This window comes from Suncus etruscus, chromosome 12, assembly GCF_024139225.1.
Source record: "Suncus etruscus isolate mSunEtr1 chromosome 12, mSunEtr1.pri.cur, whole genome shotgun sequence".
Classification (NCBI taxonomy): Eukaryota; Metazoa; Chordata; class Mammalia; order Eulipotyphla; family Soricidae; genus Suncus; species Suncus etruscus.
In genome coordinates, this window is record NC_064859.1 from 52801792 (window position 1) to 52819832 (window position 18041).

General features: G+C 44.9%; 1 protein-coding gene across 2 annotated transcripts in view; it reads right to left on the reverse strand.

The window, feature by feature from the left end:
- REEP1 (receptor accessory protein 1) overlaps positions 1-18041 on the reverse strand; it is a 127380-nt gene that overhangs the window by 36435 nt on the left and 72904 nt on the right. For both annotated transcript variants that reach the window (XM_049784946.1, XM_049784947.1), the window contains exons 3-5: positions 16140-16216; positions 10013-10133; positions 6405-6518 (exon numbers count right to left, since the gene is read on the reverse strand). In XM_049784946.1, coding sequence (XP_049640903.1) covers positions 6405-6518; positions 10013-10133; positions 16140-16216 — 312 coding nt within the window. The remainder of the gene's footprint in view (positions 1-6404; positions 6519-10012; positions 10134-16139; positions 16217-18041) is intronic.

Sequence of the window (18041 nt, forward strand, 5' to 3'; positions counted from 1 at the left end):
ATGGATGAAAGATAGGAGAATGAGAAATTATTCTAAAACAATGCCAAATTTCTTCAAGGACTTTGTTTTATTTTTAAGGCAAGACTGAGTGAAAAACGATTTTTTTAATAAGTGGGAAATTGCAAATACTAAAATTGACTTCTCTGTGGATGGAGCCTAGCAGTAATCTGCCAAGGCCCTAAAGTAACCAAACCTGACCCCTGGTGACTGCTGATAATAACTGCAGGCAAAGGACCTAAATTCTGATAGTTTGATATTTGGTGGATGGAGATGGTGCTGAATAGGAAAAGAATAAAGAAAGAAAAGCTGCTACACGGATTATGCTCTGGTTTATATTTTTCCTATTTTCCTGGGGAGCCTTTTGTACAAGGTCAAAATTCTTGGAGGGATCCTGCCAGAACTATAGGCAAAGGGATGGAATTCTACTAGTAGAGAACCCCAAGAGGCTTAAGTGGGTTACTTAACTCTGGCTCATAGAACTTTCTGAAGTGATGAAAATATTTTATATCAGTGCTAGCTGAGGACCTTAGTCTAGCATAACTAAGAAAAAGAATTTAAAATGTACTTTTAATTAAAATAATTTAAACACTATTCTATTATTATTTAGGTGACATGGTTTACAATATTGTTATTGCTGCTATGTTTTTGGTATATTTAAATAGCCATATGTGTGTTAAGTAGCTGCAATACCGGATAGAGCAAGTTTGAAGGAGTCAAAGTTTATTCTTCAGATCAATCAACCAGGTTTACTGAGGGTAAACACTGAAATTAGACTGAAAAAATAGTACAAGGGTTAAGGCACTTGCCTTACACATTACTAACTCTGGCTTGATATCCTACACTACATGATCTCCCAAGCACAGAATTATTAATAACCTACCAGGTGTGATCCAAAAACCAAAAATAGAGACTGGGGTCAGAGCAATGGTACACCAGGTAGGCATTTTCCTTGTATGCAGTGGACCCAGGTTCTATCACCGGCATCCCATATGGTCCCCTGAACTTACCAGGAGTGGTCTAAAAACCAAAAATAGGGACTGGGGTCAGAGCAATCGTACATCAGGTAGGGCGTTTTCCTTGCTTGTGGTTAACCCGGGTTTGATCACTGGCATCTCATATGGAGTAATTTCTGAGTGCAAATCCAGGAGTACAGGTGTGGCCCCCCAAAACAAACAAGCAAACCCCAAACAAACAAAAATAGGGACAAGTGGCAGACCTGGGTTCAATCCCAGGCATCCTATAAAATCCCCAAAGCCCACCTAAAATGATCCCTAAGAGCAGAGCCAGGAGTAAGCCCTGAGAACAACTGGGTATGGTACAAAAACAAAAGGGGGATAGAGAGGGAGAAGGAGAGAGGAAGAGTGGTAAGAGAGGAAGAGAGGGAATGAAAGGGAGAGAGATAGAGAGAAGAGCAGAGCAAGAGAGCGTGTGTGTGTGTGTGTGTGTGTGTGTGTGTGTGTGTGTGTGTGTGTGTGTGTGTGTGTAGAGAGAGAGAGAGAGGGAGGGGGAGAGAGAGAGAGAAAGAGAGAGAGAGAGAGAGAGAGAGAGAGAGAGAGAGAGAACAGGGTGTGTGTTCCTGTCTAGAGGGGGAGGCTGAGAGATGAAACACATTTAGAAGGTGAAACAGGGCAGTCCCAAAGGAGACAGAGAAGTTTTCAAAGAAACAAAAATGCCAAAATGCCTTCACACCTTTCTGGGGCACATCAGAGATTGGGTGGAAAGGGCTAATAGACCTGGGTTAAATTGTCCTAGGAGTCTTTTTGTTGTTCTAGCTTTTCAAATTCTCTGATAATATATTATTGTCAATAGCAACTTGTACAGAGATGTGATTTACAAAGTTCCTTCAAGTTTCATAATGGTGCAAAACCCCCACAAACATTTCTATTTCTTTTTTGTCACTGGGGAGATAAAAATCAGGACCTCTCAAATGCAAGTCACAAATCCCTACCACTGAGCCACACCTAAGAGCCTGCAAACATACACATTTTTGCAGAGTAAGGAGGCAAAAGGGCTCTGGGTTCAATATTCAAATATGTTTGTTTGTTTGGGGCAAGGGTGAGTGCTGGGCCACAAACCTGATTTGGTCTTATACAAGCAAGTAACTTAGCTCCTGCACAATCTTTCTGGCCCTGTAGAAATGATCATTCAAGGGCCCGGAGAGATAGCACAGTGGTGTTTGCCTTGCAATTAGCCTATCCAGGACCTAAGGTGGTTGGTTCGAATCCCGGTGTCCCATATGGTCTCCCATGCCTGCCAGGAGCTATTTGAGCTATTTCTTTTTTTTTTTTTTTTGGTTTTGGTTTTTGGGCCACACCCGTTTGATGCTCAGGGGTTACTCCTGGCTATGCGCTCAGAAATCGCCCCTGGCTTGGGGGAACCATATGGGACGCCAGGGGATCCAACCTACGCTAGCGCTTGCAAGGCAGACACCTTACCTCTAGCGCCACCTTCCCAGCCCCTATTTGAGCTATTTCTGAGTAGACAGCCAGGAGTAACCCCTGAGCACCGCCGGGTTTGGCCCAAAACCCAAAAAAAAAAAAAAAAAAAAAAAAAAGAAATAATCATTCAAGTATCTTACAGGCTCTCCTGCTATCCATTTGATATTGAGACTGAGAACTGATAAAATGGTTTGGCGGGGAGCACTGGATCTGAGGAGAAAGAAGTGGGCTCTAGGGGTGGGGGGACACAAGCCCTGGCTTGCTTGGGACCAATAGCAGGAAACTCATTCGCTTGTTAAAGTGTCCCCTGGACACTGAATTGTGGGTCACTCTAGCAGGGCCACTTGGCAGGCTGACTTTCAAAGTTGTCCTATTGACCTGGGATGACAAACAACAGTTTGGAACTTTGCTGGCTTCCAGGTCTGACCAAACAGGTAGAAAAATCTGTGTTCTCACCATACCCTCTAACAGGTACTGGGGAAATGCAGCATAGACGAAAGGGCCTGTGCTTATACCTGGGCCTGCATGATTTCTCATTCTCAAGGTTAAAACCTCTTGGGCCAAAAAGAAGCAGTCGGTAGGGCACCTGCAGGCAGCTGACCTGGATCTAATCCCCAGGATCCCAAGTGCTCCCCAGCATCACTATTAATCCTAGAGCTAGGAGTAAACATAGATGTGGCCCCTACTCTCCCCCCCCCCAAAAAAGCCTCTGAGAGCTTAGTCTGCACTTCAGGAAAGAAAAAGAAAGTATCACCCCAGTGACCCCTGTGTGCCTAAGACACCAGATGGGAGCACTGGCAAGGACCTACACAGAGCTGGCTGGTTAAAAGTCATCTGAGGAACTTGTTAAAAATAGAGATTTTTGAGCCTGTGGCTTGCGACTCAGACTCAGCACATCTCAGAATCTATTAAGAAGAAAAGAAAACGAATCTTCCCAGGTGGTTTGGACATGAAAGCTGGATTTGGCCCCACTGGTGCGTCATCTTCCTCTGATCCGCCTGGTGGGATCCACCGTTGCCATGGAAACCACTGAGTTGCCTTCAGCCAGATGGGATTTCATTTTTTTTTTTTTTAAGTACACATCTAGTTCAAAAATAAAGGGTATTATTTTTGGAAAAGAAGATTTGTTTTCTCTCTCAAGATACTTAGGAAGGTTGGGGCCACAGAGGTAGTGCGCTTGCCTTTCAAGAAGTGGACCCAGGTTTGATTCCCAGAAGCCCATCTGGTTCCCTGAGCACTGCCAGAAGTGATTCCTGAGTGCAGAGTTAGGAATAACTTCTGAGCACTGCTGAGTGTATTCCCAAACAAAAACAAAAACAAAACAAAAAAAAAAAGGTATTCAGAAAAGCAAAGCAGAGCTGTAAAAGAGGCAAAAATTTTCTTTTCAGAAACCAGATTCACCAGGAAGCAGCATCCTATTAACTTTCCTCCAGCCAAAGATTCTCAGTGATCTCCCTACGTCAGCTCCAACAACTGGAAGCTTCCTTCCCAGTGAGGGGCTGCCTGGCAAAAGGAAGGCCTGGGAGAGGGTAGCTGTGAGCTCAAATAAAATCCTAGCACCTCTCTGTACCCTGATTACCCTACAGACACTCCTTGAAGGAACTAAAGAGAGAGCTGAGGCTCCTCTTAGCTCAAACATTAGAGGTAGAGGCCAGAGATGGTTTCTGCAGCTCTGTACTGCAAAGTCAGAACTTAGTGACTGAATTCTCTTTTCATGAAGCTTAAAAAGAAAAGTTCCGGGACTCGGAGCAATAGCACAGTGGCAAGGTATTTACCTTACACATGGTTGACCCAGGACTGGCTCAGGTTCAATCCCCAGCATCCCATATGGTCCCCCAAGCCTGCCAGGAGTAATTTCTGACACAGAACCAGGAGTAACCCGAGTGCCACTGGGTGTAGCCCAACCACCCTACTCCCCCCAAAAAAGAAAAGTTCCCCAGCCAGATAATAGTACAGCAGGTAAGGTGCTCGCTTTGCATGCAGCCAACCCAGATTCAATTCCATGGTATCCCAGATGATCCCCGAGCCCCATCATGAGGTTTTCCTAAGTGCAGAGCCAGGAGCACCATGGGGGTGTGGCCCAAAACAAAACAAAAAGTAAAATCTAGGTACCCAAGGAGAAAGGGGGTTGAGACATGTGCATCACGCAGCAAACCCTGTCTGATGCCTAATACCAAATGGTTCTCTGAGCATCAGCTGGTGAGGTTCTGACAGTCTGAGCACAGCCAGGGTAACCCAGGCGATCCCCAGAAGTCCTCTCCCCTGGGCTCAGGAGCTCTACATTAACTACCTGGCCAAGGGATCCCCATCTAAAGTGAGGGACCGGAGAGACAGTATGGAGGTAAGGCGTTTGCCTTGCATGCAAAAGGTCATTGGTTCGAATCCCGGCATCCCATATGGTCCCCAGAGCCTGCCAGGAGCAATTTCTGAGCCTGGAGCCAGGAGTAACCCGAGAGCTGCCGGGTGTGACCCAAAAACCAAATAATAATAATAAAGTGGCTGCATGTTCCACAAAAGGTTCTGGGGTATCCCTGTTCTTCCCTTGAGATACCAAAGGAGAATTTCCCCTCCAAAGACAGCCACTTTGTCAGCAGCTGGTATCCTCTAGCTTGGAGGTGGGCAGAGCCCCTCCAGCAGCAGCTGCAGAGAACAGAGACAGGTCTCCTTGAGGTGGAAGGAGCCAGTCCTGAAACAAAATTATTCCCACTTCCTTTCCTTCTCCTCTCTCACCCTATGGCTTCTAACCAAGAAACAAAATTATTCCCACTTCCTTTCCTTCTCCTCTCTCATCCTATGGCTTCTAACCAAGAAGACTGTTCTTCAAATACATAGCTCTGGGTTCTTACAAAAATATTCTGAGTGTCTCCTCATATTTCAGGGCCACAGAGAAGCCAACCCAGCTCGGAGGCTCCTGCTGGCTATCAACACCCTCCCTCTGGACACATGGAGACCTCATTAACCCTCCTCTTTAAATCCCTGGGGGTCTCCCCAAACTCTCCCATCCAGGACTTAGCACTTCCTTTGTGAATACAGCACCTTGCCAAGCACAGTCTTCCCAGGCATCAGCCCACCTGCCTCTCCTCAACCCCAGTCTAGGGATGATTCCCAATAATCACACAGGGTTTGGAACAAGTGGTTGTCACTGAGACACATAAGAAATCAGGAAGTCTTCTGGGTTTCCTCAGAGAGTGAAAGTCTCCCAGTTTCCCTGTTTGGGCTGAGCACACAAGGAGAGATGAGGACACAGATACGGCATGTGAAGAGCAGCAAGGGAGTGTCCAGGACTCAAGAAGGTGTGTGGAATGTGTGTGGGCTAAGTAGCACATCCCACCAGCCCAGAGCTCATCAAACCCCTGTGTCTGGCTGGCACCCTGCCCCCATGTCTGTATCCACCAACCTTCCCTGGGACCAGGGACCTTCTTCTGAATTCACTGGAGGTTGTGAGCAGAGGGGGACCTCCACATGGCCGTTTCTCTACCTGGACACTTCGGTTTTTCATTTTGTATCACACCTGGTGATGCTTAGGAGTTACTCTTGGCTCTACTCTTAGGAATCACTACTGGTGGTGCTCAGAGAACTATATGGGATGCTGGGGATTGAACCCAGGACCAGTGTGTGCAGGTCAAGCACCTTCCCCACTGTACTATCACTCTGACCCCATCTACTTGGACACTTAGTTTGGGCAACTGTCGACTCAGGACTTTGTGGAACTTCTTCATATTGTAAAATCATGTTGTGTGTGTGTGTGTGTGTGTGTGTGTGTGTGTGTGTGTGTGTCTTTGTGTTCCACATTTTCTGGGAGCAAGAGTCATCTTTTTCCCCTTCAAATTTCAAATGAACCCTAAGAAATGGGTCTTATAAACCACCTTCTGACACAAGAAGTGAATGCCCCGAAAGAAACCAGGGAAAGTCATCAGGGCAGACCGTGTGACCAGCTGCTCATGCAGCCCCCAGTATGAGACCAACCTTAGAAGCAGCCATCACCGCTGCTGTGGCCGCCACGTTCAAGCCCCGCTTTCCAAAGTGCACCAGGGCATCATAACTTCGGTCTTTTGCTTGTACTAGGCAATCATCGATTTCCTGTTGAATGGAAAAGACACAGTGAGCTGAGAGAATGGAGAAAATCTCTCCTCTCTTCTGGGCTCTGGGCTTGGCTGCCTGCCCAACCACTAATTGGCAGGGGAAATTTAGGTATGTCAATATAACGAGGAAAGAGGTACAGGGGGCAGAAAAGGAGATCTGGGGGAACTGGAAGATAGTACAGCGGCACGCTAATCACCACTGAGTACAGCCTGGGAGGGTTCAGTCCCACCAGCGCCCAGGGCTTCCCAGCACTGCAGGGCCTGCGCAGCATTGCATCTTCCCCAAACAAAATGTCTTCTGGGGAAGAAATAAAAAAGAAATAAAAATGTTCTAATCTGAAAGTGTTTCTAAAGTTCTCTAACCTTCCAGGAAGGCTCCAGAGGGTCTGATTGGGGACCCTCTTGCCCTTCCACACACAGCCACCCCAAATGCCATGAGGTGACTTGGAGGGAGAAAATGCCTGGCAAGGGCCCACCATCTAACCTCAGACCTGCCAGCAATTGGCAAATGCTTCACACATGGTTTTGTCTTCTGGATTTGAAGACAGTGGGGGATGGTCCCTACCTTAGGGAGCACAGTGAAGCCTACTCTTTTGAGCAGAGGTTCCCACAGTTACCTAGCCCACCACACCTCCTTTCTGAAAATTATCATTAAGTGCCCCTCTAGAAATATGCCTTTTTTTTTGTTTTTGGGCCACACCCGGCGGTGCTCAGGGGTTACTCCTGGCTGTCTGCTCAGAAATAGCTCCTGGCAGGCACGGGGGACCGTATGGGACACCGGGATTCGAACCAACCACCTTTGGTCCTGGATCGGCTGCTTGCAAGGCAAAAGCCGCTGTGCTATCTCTCCGGGCCCGAAATATGCCTTCTTTAAGGGAACCAAAGAAAGTGCCCCCAACTCACCTGCACCCCTCCCCCAACTGCACTAGCTTCCTCCAGGGGGCGCTGTTTCCCACCATGAGAAACAGTTAACTTCCAGAAACCAGAGAAATTAATATCAGAGCCATCTAGCATGTTCCTGAGTTTAGAAAAGTCATATACTTAATGAGTTATGCAATGTTTAGCTGAAACAGTTCCATTTCTAGGTATTTAAGTCAAAAGAAGAACTAAGCTCCTTCAGTAGGGTGATGGTCGACTCTACACCATTTGGAAATAGCACAAATGGATTGTGTTCACACATGCTCAGAATACAAATGCTCCTAGCTACGGTAATTTATTCTGTTGTCTGGGGATTTGGGGACACATCTAAGATTTTATTTTAAGGACAGTTTACATAGACAGGTAGATACAAAATGTCATCAAATATTAAAACAAAAGGAATTATTTATTTTACTTTTTTTGGTTTTGGGACCATACCTGTCTGTTCTCAGGGATCACAGTTCCTAGAAGGGCTCAAGGGAGATTATGGGGCTTTGGGAACCAAACTAGGGTTGGCTATGTGCAAAGCAAATGCCTTATCCACTGTACTTCTCTTTGATTGCAACTGTTTATTTTAATAAGTTTGCATCTATTATATGAAATTTAAAAAACTAACAATTCACAAAGAAGAACAATTCACTGTGGACACATCTGGCAAAACAGGTTAAACAGAAATAAAATTTATAGTGGCATTATTATTATTATTATTATTATTATTATTATTATTATTTTTGGTTTTTGGGCCACATCCGGTGACACTCAGGGGTTACTACCGGCTATGTGCTCAGAAATCGCTGCTGGCTTGGGGAACCATATGGAACGCCAGGGGATCAAACCTTGGTCCGTCCTAGGCTAGCGCCTAACTGCAGACACCTTACTGCTTGTGCCACTGCTCTGGCCCCAATGATATTATTTTTTGAAGACTTTTGAATTAAGTTTCTTTTCAAAAGATATATATTGTGGGGGACAGAAAGATAGTCAGTGGGTAAAGCATACTTCCTTGCACTCAGCTAACCTGGTTTGGTTCTCAGCACCTTATATGGTCCCCTAAACCCACCAAGATTGATTCCTGAACAGAGACAGGAATAAATCCTCATCTTTGCTGGGTGTGGTCAAAAAACCAAAGAGGAAAAAAAAACAATATATATTGTCATTTTTATTGTTGACCCTTTCCTTAATTTCTCCCTATCTATTTTCTGTAACTCTGACATGACACAAAACATTATTTTCAGTTCATGGATGTTTGTAAAATGTTTTAATGGTGAAAAAATAGTATGAAAATTTGGGGCCATCCTCATTATTATTACTATAACAATGAAGAATTGGGGCCGGAGAGATAGCATGGAGGTAAGGCGTTTGCCTTTCATGCAGGAGGTCATCGGTTCGAATCCCGGCGTCCCATATGGTCCCCCGTGCCTGCCAGGAACAATTTCTGAGCCTGGAGCCAGGAATAATCCCTGAGCACTGCCAGGTGTGACCCAAAAACCACACCAAAAAAAAAAAAAAAGAAGAATTATTCTGACTTACTGATAATTATCAAAACAGCAGTACTTCATTGACAGCATATCTTATCATCTAACAATGAAGCAAACATTGTATAAGAAATCTACTATATTCTAGTCTCTATTATACCTTCTGAGAACAAATTCAAACCATTTAATCTAGTTATGATTCAATTTTCCTATCCATGTGAACTTTTTCTACCTGTTGTTTTTCATTTTGGGGTCAAATGCAGTGGTGCTTGAGAATATGCAGTGCCAGCAAACAAGTATGTGCTTCTTGCATCAAAGCATGCGCTCAAGTTATGTTTTTATTTTTTAATTTGAAGGAATCTATAAAATTCACATCTGCAAAAGGGCAGGAGCTGAGTATAAAAATAGAAAGTCGATTTATTGACTGAATTATTATGTTTGTTTTATTTGTTTTTGGGGTCATAACCTGGCAGTGCTCAGAGGTTACTCCTGGCCCTGGACACAGGAATTATTCCTAGTGGTCATGGGACAGCATATTGGATGCCAGAGATCGAACCTAGGTTGGCCATGTGCAAAGGAAGTGTCCTACCCGCTGTACTACCACTCCAGCCCTGTATTGACTGAGTTATAAATGCATTTTTCTCCTTTATTTGAACTTATAGAATGTTATAATAAATTTATAATAAATTATGATAAATTATAAATAACCTTTTAATGTTAAAAATGGTCGTCACTTGGGGCTGGAGTGGTGGTGCAAGTGGTAAAGTGTCTGCCTTGCACTCACTAACCTAGGACAGACTGCGGTTCGATCCCCCAGTGTCCCATAGGGTTTCCAAGCCCGGAACAATTTCTAAGCACATAGCCAGAAATAATCCCCAAGTGTCACTTGCTGTGGCCCCCCCCCCAAAAAAAATCGCCACTATTTCTGACTTTTTCTTTAAAAAAGCCACTATTTCTAAAAATATCAGAAAAACAGACCAAAGGTTTAAAATTATGATTCACGGAGAACAAATAGGAGCCAACTGAAGGTCTCCTGCAATAAAACAATCTGTTCTTTAGATTTTCTACTTTAAGGCATGAAGTGCAGAATAACATTCATTACCTTCTCTTTTGAAGACAGTGTGGGATGCACAAACTTCCTGTACAGGAGGCTGGAACCTTTTGTGTAAGGAGACAGCAGCCAGGCTACAAATGCTATTTTTAGTTCATAATAGAATGGAAACCTAGAGAAAGCAGAAAAGACACATGTTTTATTAGTCCTTGGCCACACTGTCCTAAGCAGATGAGGGACGGAGCACAAGACATGTCCACTTGTGGCCGCAAGTCCCCATCCACCTCCCTCACCTGCACACACAGCACAGGTACAAGGCCTCTTGAAAGTTGGCTCCTGTTTCAAGCAAATCAGAACCCAAGCTCCACCCAGTAATCACCCCAAGATCAAAGTGGGCAATGCTGCCCACTGGCTTCACTCATTCAAGGTGGGGTTTCCACCATGGCAGGCTGAGAAGACCATGGTCACATACACAGTCTTTCTCTCTCTATTTGTGGCCAAGAAGACACGGAGTCTGGATTTGGCAGGGAACACCATAACAAGACTCTTCAGACTATGGTTAAAAGCCTCCACTTCATGCCTGTCCCAATGGCTCCTAACGAGGCAGAGACAAGAGCTGAAACCAGGGGAAGAGGGCGCTGCCCACCTGCTCGACTCAACAGCAGCCAGGCAGATCTAAAATTTTACTGTCATAAGTGTTTATTTAGGTCAAGATGTGACTTGGTGGCAAAATGCTTCACCTGTGTGGAGCACTGGGTCCAATCCTCAGCACCCAAAATAAAGAAATAATAAAGAATAAATGGGAAAAATAGTTTAGGGTGCAGATGACATCATATTCTGGAGCTTGAGGCCATGTATCTCAATCACTCATCCATTTCACACACATGTACTTAGCTCCTATATTGGCTGATCACTAAGACAGTGGTGAGCCCAAAAGACTAACTTCATGCCCTCCTGGAGCGTCCAGTCTACCAGGAAATACAGACGTGATTTTGGAATCCTTGGAAAGGAGTCTAGTTACCCAAGGAGACTGATCAATCTTCAGAGATAATAAAGAAGGATCACTTAAGACAAGTGTCATACCAGTCTCTGTGTGGAGCCACTGTACATTCTAGTCAGTCAGTCAGCCCTACCACCTGGATCCTGGCCCAGAGCACAGGGATTGCCAGCAGGGAATCCTGGGAACTTCAGTACCGTTTGGCCTCTTTAAGCAGAGAACTTGCTCCCTCAATAGCCTGTGCAGCCATTTCTGCATTTCTGGCAGCCCTGGTGTAAAACTCAGTGTCTATCAACTTTCTGTACTAGGTAGGGGTGGGGAGAGGTGACACCTAGGAGTCACATTTACTTTGGAAAGAACTGCCTCTCTCAGAAAAAACACGCTGGACTTGGGGCCAGAGTGATAGCATGGAGGTGGGGCATTTGCTTTGCATACAGAAGGATGGTGGTTTGAATCCTGGCATCCCATATGGTCCTCAAGCCTGGCAGGAGCGATTTCTGAGCAGAGCCAGGAGGAACTCCTGAGTGCTGACGGTTAACCCAAAAGCCAAAGGAGAAAAAAAAAAAACATAAAACAAATTCCCAGTAGCCGCAAAACACTAGTCTCTGAGAGGAAATGACACCTGTGCTTATTTGGAAACAGCAGAAAAGTAACTCCCTCCTAGGCATGCTCCTTAGATAAGGAAGCTAAGAGCAAATAGGAAGTTTAAGGGCCCCTTATCTCTCCCACAGTCCCCTTAACCCTCCGCCATCAGCCACCCCATCTGTTCGTTTCCTCTCAAGGTCTTCTGAGTCCGCTGCCACTGCCTCTGCAAGCTTTTCCTGAGCAAATACTCCCTCCTAGGCAAGAGGACAAATTCTTGTCTACACTGTTTCCAGTTTCACAGCCAGACTGGAGAAGAAGGAAGCATGATTCTGCTACACTGAAACACTCTGCTGCCTTTACAGGAGCAAATTTTGTCTTGACAACAAATATTTGCCAGCCCCAAGGGCAAATGAATCTGGCAGGCTCAGGCACTGACCCAAGAACACAGATAATCCCAAGAGAATCTGCCACACAGCAATATTTTTGTTTATTATGTAAGAGGCATTTCCCCCCCCCACACACAGGTACTAAACACACACACACACACACACACACACACACACACACACACACACACACACAGTTCAGAACCCCAAGAGGGACCAGGGAGATAGTACAGTGGAGAGTGTTGTCACCCTGAGTTAGATCCCCACCGCACACACACACACACACACACACACACACACACACACACACACACACACACACACACACAGTTCAGAACCCCAAGAGGGACCAGGGAGATAGTACAGTGGAGAGTGTTGTCACCCTGAGTTAGATCCCCACCGCCCACCCCCATGGTTCCCAGAGCCCTTACAGGAGTGATTCAAGAGCATGATCAGAAATAAGTCCTGAAGAGCACCCGGTGTGGTAAAAGAAAATGAATAAATAAAAACAAGATGTAGGGGACGGAGAGATAGCACAGCGGTGTTTGTCTTGCAAGCAGCCGACCCAGGACCTAAGATGGTTGGTTCAAATCCCGGCTTCCCATATGGTCCCCCCAGTGCCTGCCAGGGGCTATCTCTGAGCAGATAGCCAGGAGTAACCCCTGAGCACCGCTGAGTGTGGCCCAAACCCCCCCCCCCCAAAAAAAAAACAAGATATAGGCCATTAATGTATATAGGAGACTTCTGAAGCAAAACACAAATAACTTTAATAGCAATACCTCTCAGGAGATGAAAGATTTAATTCTTAGTAAATTACTATTTCAATTTGATGTTGTCCTGTGTATTTACTATTTTATACTTTCCAAAGACTTAAGTAAAACTGTAGCTCAAGTATGAGAGCACAGGCCTGACATGTGTGAGGCCGTTGGCCCGATCCTGGCATCTCCTCTCCCCATCAAGCATGACACTGCTGGCCCTGAGAGAACAGGGTGTGACCACAAAAACAATAAATCAAGAAAGACATGAGATCATCTCCACACGCTATGAAACTCCAGCCCCAGGGCCATGAGAAGACAGAGTAGGCTCAGGACAGTTCCACGACCATCCTGAAGACTCAGCTCCTCCCCGAGTCTACTAGGACTGGGCACAGGCACGGTAAATTAGATCATCCTTTTAGGAACAGTACTGCAAATTACAGGGCCTAAGATGAAAAAAGGGATAGAGAAGAAAAGTGTCTACCACAGAGGCAGAATGGGGTGGTGGTAATGGGAAATGAGAGGGACACTGAGATATTGGTGGCTGGAAATGTGCATTGGTGACGGGATGGGTGTTAGAACTTACTGAAACTCAACCAGTGACTACTTTTTAACTTTGCATCTCATGGTGATTCAGTTTAAAATAAAAATGAGGTCATCAGATTCCTTCCCTCTCACTGGTGGCCACAATGGCTGAGACGATTATTTCTTCCAGTGCAGAGAAAAGCCAGGCTCTTTCCAGGGTGAAGAGCTACTATTAAGATGATTAAGATCATTGACCCAGAACAGGCATGGAAGAAATGGTGTCTGGGCTATTCTTTGACCTAGGACAGTGGTGGACAATCTTTTTTTTTCAACTGAGCCAAATCTCGCCAAAATTTATTTTGAGAGCCACACAGGGCACACACTGACAGAGGTTAGGAGCAGAGTCTTGATTTCTGGAGCGGCCGCCAGGCACACAGAAGAGCTGCATTAAAAAGTGTGAAGAGGAAGGCCCGGAGAGATAGCACAGCGGCGTTTGCCTTGCAAGCAGCCGATCCAGGACCAAAGGTGGTTGGTTCGAATCCCGGTGTCCCATATGGTCCCCCTTGCCTGCCAGGAGCTATTTCTGAGCAGACAGCCAGGAGTAATCCCTGAGCACTGCCGGGTGTGACCCAAAAAAAAAAAAAAAAAAAGTGTGAAGAGGGCCTGGAGAGATAGCACAGCGGCTTTTACCTTGCAAGCAGCCGATCCAGGACCAAAGGTGCTTGGTTCGAATCCCGGTGTCCCATATGGTCCCCCGTGCCTGCCAGGAGCTATTTCTGAGCAGACAGCCAGGAGTAACCCCTGAGCACTGCCGGTGTGACCCAAAAACCAAAAAAAAAAAAAAAACAAAACAAAACAAAAAAAGTGTAAAGAACCGCGGCTTGCCGACCACTGAGTCCTAGGAGATCCTGCAGAATAGGTTCACAAGAGCTCCTTATGGAGTAAGGATGTGTATCACTCAAAATGGAAACACTTTCCCAATGATACGTGTAAAACATTGCATCATTGTACATAGAAATGATTGTAAAACATTTCTACACCACAGCAAATGCAAAATCCACCCCATGATTCCAAGTTTCAGAGACAATCCTGGATAAAGTCAAGACTTTTCCCCACACTATTTCCAACACAGTTCACATGTGCACACACGCAGGGCCTCTAAATATTGGGGTGGGGAGCGCTATTATTCTCAGTCCTTTTCTTCTAAGATACAATAAAGACCTACTTTATGATTTTTACTACCTTCATGACGTTACTAGGTGCTTATGAGAGAAATCATACTTATGGATGTATGCTTTTTTTGGCCAACTCCATTAATTGAGAAACTGTGTTTATTTTGTACATCATCAAACATTATAAGAATAATATCTTGGCCCGGAGAGATAGCACAGTGGCGTTTGCCTTGCAAGCAACCGATCCAGGACCAAAGGAGTTGGTTCGAATCCCGGTGTCCCATATGGTCCGGTTCGAATCCCGGTGTCTCATATGGTCCCCCGTGCCTGCCAGGAGCTATTTCTGAGCAGACAGCCAGGAGTAACCCCTGAGCATTGCCGGTTGTGGCCCAAAAACCAAAAAAAAAAAAAAAAAAAAAAAAAAAGAATAATATCTGCTCTTACAAGGTTATGCCTATATACTTATTTGAAGAACAACTTCATAGATCAGCTATTATCATTCTTTTTCATGTGCTGGAAACTAAACCCAGGTCTCCTACATGCAGAACACATTCTTTACCACTAAGCCACATATCTGGCAAACACTTCTCAGCTTGAATTAAAGGCTTGAGCCTGCTCCCAGACCTTTTCTACTCTTCTCTGGACCCAGGAGATAACGTCCCTTAAATACGTCCCAGTTCTTCATTAGAGAAATGCAAATCAAAACTACAATGAGGTACCAACTCACAACATAAAGACTGGCACACACCACAAAGAACAAGAACAATCAGTGCTGGCAGGGATGTGGAGAGAAAGGAATTCTTATTCATTGCTGGTGGGAATGCCATCTAGTCCAGCCTTTATAGAAAACAATATGGAGATTCCTCAAAAATATGGAAATTAAACTTCCATATGATTCAGCTATCCATATGATTCACTCCTAGAGTTATACCCTAGGAACACAAAAATACAATTCAAAAATTCCTTTCCTCACATCTATATTCATTGCAGCGCTACTTACAATAGCCAGACTCTGGAAACAACCAAAATGCCCTTCACCAGATGAATGGCTAAAGAAACCGTGGTACATATACACAATGGAATATCATGCAGCCGTCAGGAGACATGAAATCTATTATGTTGAGTGAAATTAGTCAGAGAGAGAGAGAGATAGACACAGAATAGTCTCACTCACCTATGGGTTTTAAGAAAAATTAAAGACATTACTATAATAAGGCTCAGAGACAATAGAGTTAAGTGCTGGAAGGGTGGGAAGGACCAGGTCACAATTTGAAGCTCACCACAAAGAGTGGTGGCCGCTGTTAGGGAAATAACTACACTAACAACTAGCATGACAATGTTAAAGAGGGGCCGAGAAGGTGGCGCTAGAGGTAAGGTGTCTGCCTTGCAAGCGCTAGCATAGGATGGACTGCTGTTCGATCTCCCGGGATCCCATATAGTCCCCCCAAGCCAGGGGCGATTTCTGAGTGCATAGCCAGGAGTAACCCCTGAGTGTCAAACCAAAAAAACAAACGAACAAACAAAAAAGAATAAAATAATAAAGAATGAGAGAAATAGAATGCCTGTTGTGATACAGTAGGGGGAGGGCAGGGGGACGGCAGGGGGACATTGGTGGTGGGAATGTTGTACTGGTGAGAGAGTATTCTGTTTATGACTGAAACCCAACTACAAACATGCTTTTAATCATGGTGCTTAAATAAAGATTTATATTAAAAAATAAATTAATTTTAAAAAAGTCCCAATTCTTAGAGCACTTACCAACAAAGGAAGATGTCTGTGAAGGTCTCTGCTGTAGTGAAAAGTGCAAATATAATCCAGTACATCATCCATTTGACCTGTGGAGAGAGACAGAGACAAAGTTAGTCAGCTTTAACTTGCTTCCCAACCTCAAGAACTGGCAGAGACTGGGGAACTCCAGGCAGGCAACTCCTGTTTTTGATCCTTTTTCCTACCCTAGGTCATGTTCAGTACCACTCCAGAAATGGAGTTGGAGGCAGCAGGTTTCCCTCAAATGATCCAGGCTCACAGTGGGAGAAAACCATGCAGGGAGGCTACAGACCAGGACTAACTTAGGATTCTGTCCAGTCCTTTATTCTAGGACTAATGCCAGGTGAGCAAATTGTTTAGCCCTCTCCAGTGGTACTTCCAGGAATGTACCCATACTGCAATATACTCTTTGGGATGGATTAATGGACATCTCCATTGAGAACCTTTTCCTGGGGTGGTCAAGGGCATGGCTTAAGAGGTAAAGCACATTCCTTGTGCACCATACATCCCCTGAGCACTGCTAGATGTAGTCTCCATAAGTATTAAACACACACACACACACACACACACACACACACACAAAGAGAAACAAATCTTTCCTAGAAGAAACCCTGCAGTCCATCTCTAAAATTGGGTATTTCTTTCTTTTTTTTTGTTTTTGGGCCACACCCGGCGGTGCTCGGAGGTTACTCCTGGCTGTCTGCTCAGAAATAGCTCTTGGCAGGCACGGGGGACCATATGGGACACCGGGATTCGAGGGTATTTATTTCTAATCATTCTGAAACTTTTCCAGTTCTTAACCTTCTCTTCCTCTGCCGAGGCTTCTCTTCAATAAGTCTCCTGGCTGCTTCCCTATCTTCTGGCTCGCTCACAACAATCCCCCAAACAGCCTCACTAACTAATCTCCCCAAAGAATGAGCACATCTGAGCCAGAGAGATAATTCAGGGGTTAAAGCACTTGCCTGCATGAGCCTGAGTTTTGCCAGGAATGGTCCCTGATCTCAGAACCAGGAGTAGCCCTTGAACACTATTGCGTGTGGCCTGATCTCCCAGTCCCCCACACAAGAAAAATAAATATGCACAACTACTTTTTCATGTACAATCTTGCAGCATGCGAGAGAAAATCCAAATTCCTTTGTCTTTCCTGATTTCCAGAGTGATGAAATAGTGTCTTCGTTTCTCACTCCTATTCAATAATACTGGAAGTCCTTGCTAATGCAATAATAAAAGAGATATTGGGAAGGCCTGGAAACATAGTACAACGTTTGCTTACCTTGCCCACAGCTGGCCTAGGTTCTACTTCCAACACCCTATAGGGTATCCTAAACCCCACCAGGAGTGATCTCTGAGCACAGATCCAGAAGTAAGTCCCAAGCACACTCAAACAAACAAAAACAAAACGAAACAAAAAACCAATCCCAAAATATGTGGGAGGAAAAATAGAGGGAAATTATCTTTGCAGGTGGTATAAATGACAGCCTAGAATATAGAAAAGAATGAATAAAAATGTCCTGTAAATAAGCAACTATAGCAAGATTCCAATGGTTAGTATCATAACAGCAATGGTTTAGAGGCCAAGGATGTGTCTCAGTGTAGACCACCTGGCTTTCAGGCATGAGGGGCTCAAGTTCAAGTCCCATCCCGTCCCTACACAGTCAAATGTGATCCCGAGTACTACTGTTGTGATCATCAGAGCCACAACAAGTCAACAAGTGTCAAGTCCTAGAGCAACACAGATATTATGTTCAAGCACCTCAACCACATAGATGACCTGTTAGCAAGCACTGTGGCCAAGTGCCACAACTAAGTGAGTAATCCCCAGACATCACAACTGTTAACAACCACAAAGGGAAGAAGGGAAAATATACAAGACAATGACCTGGAAATAAAATC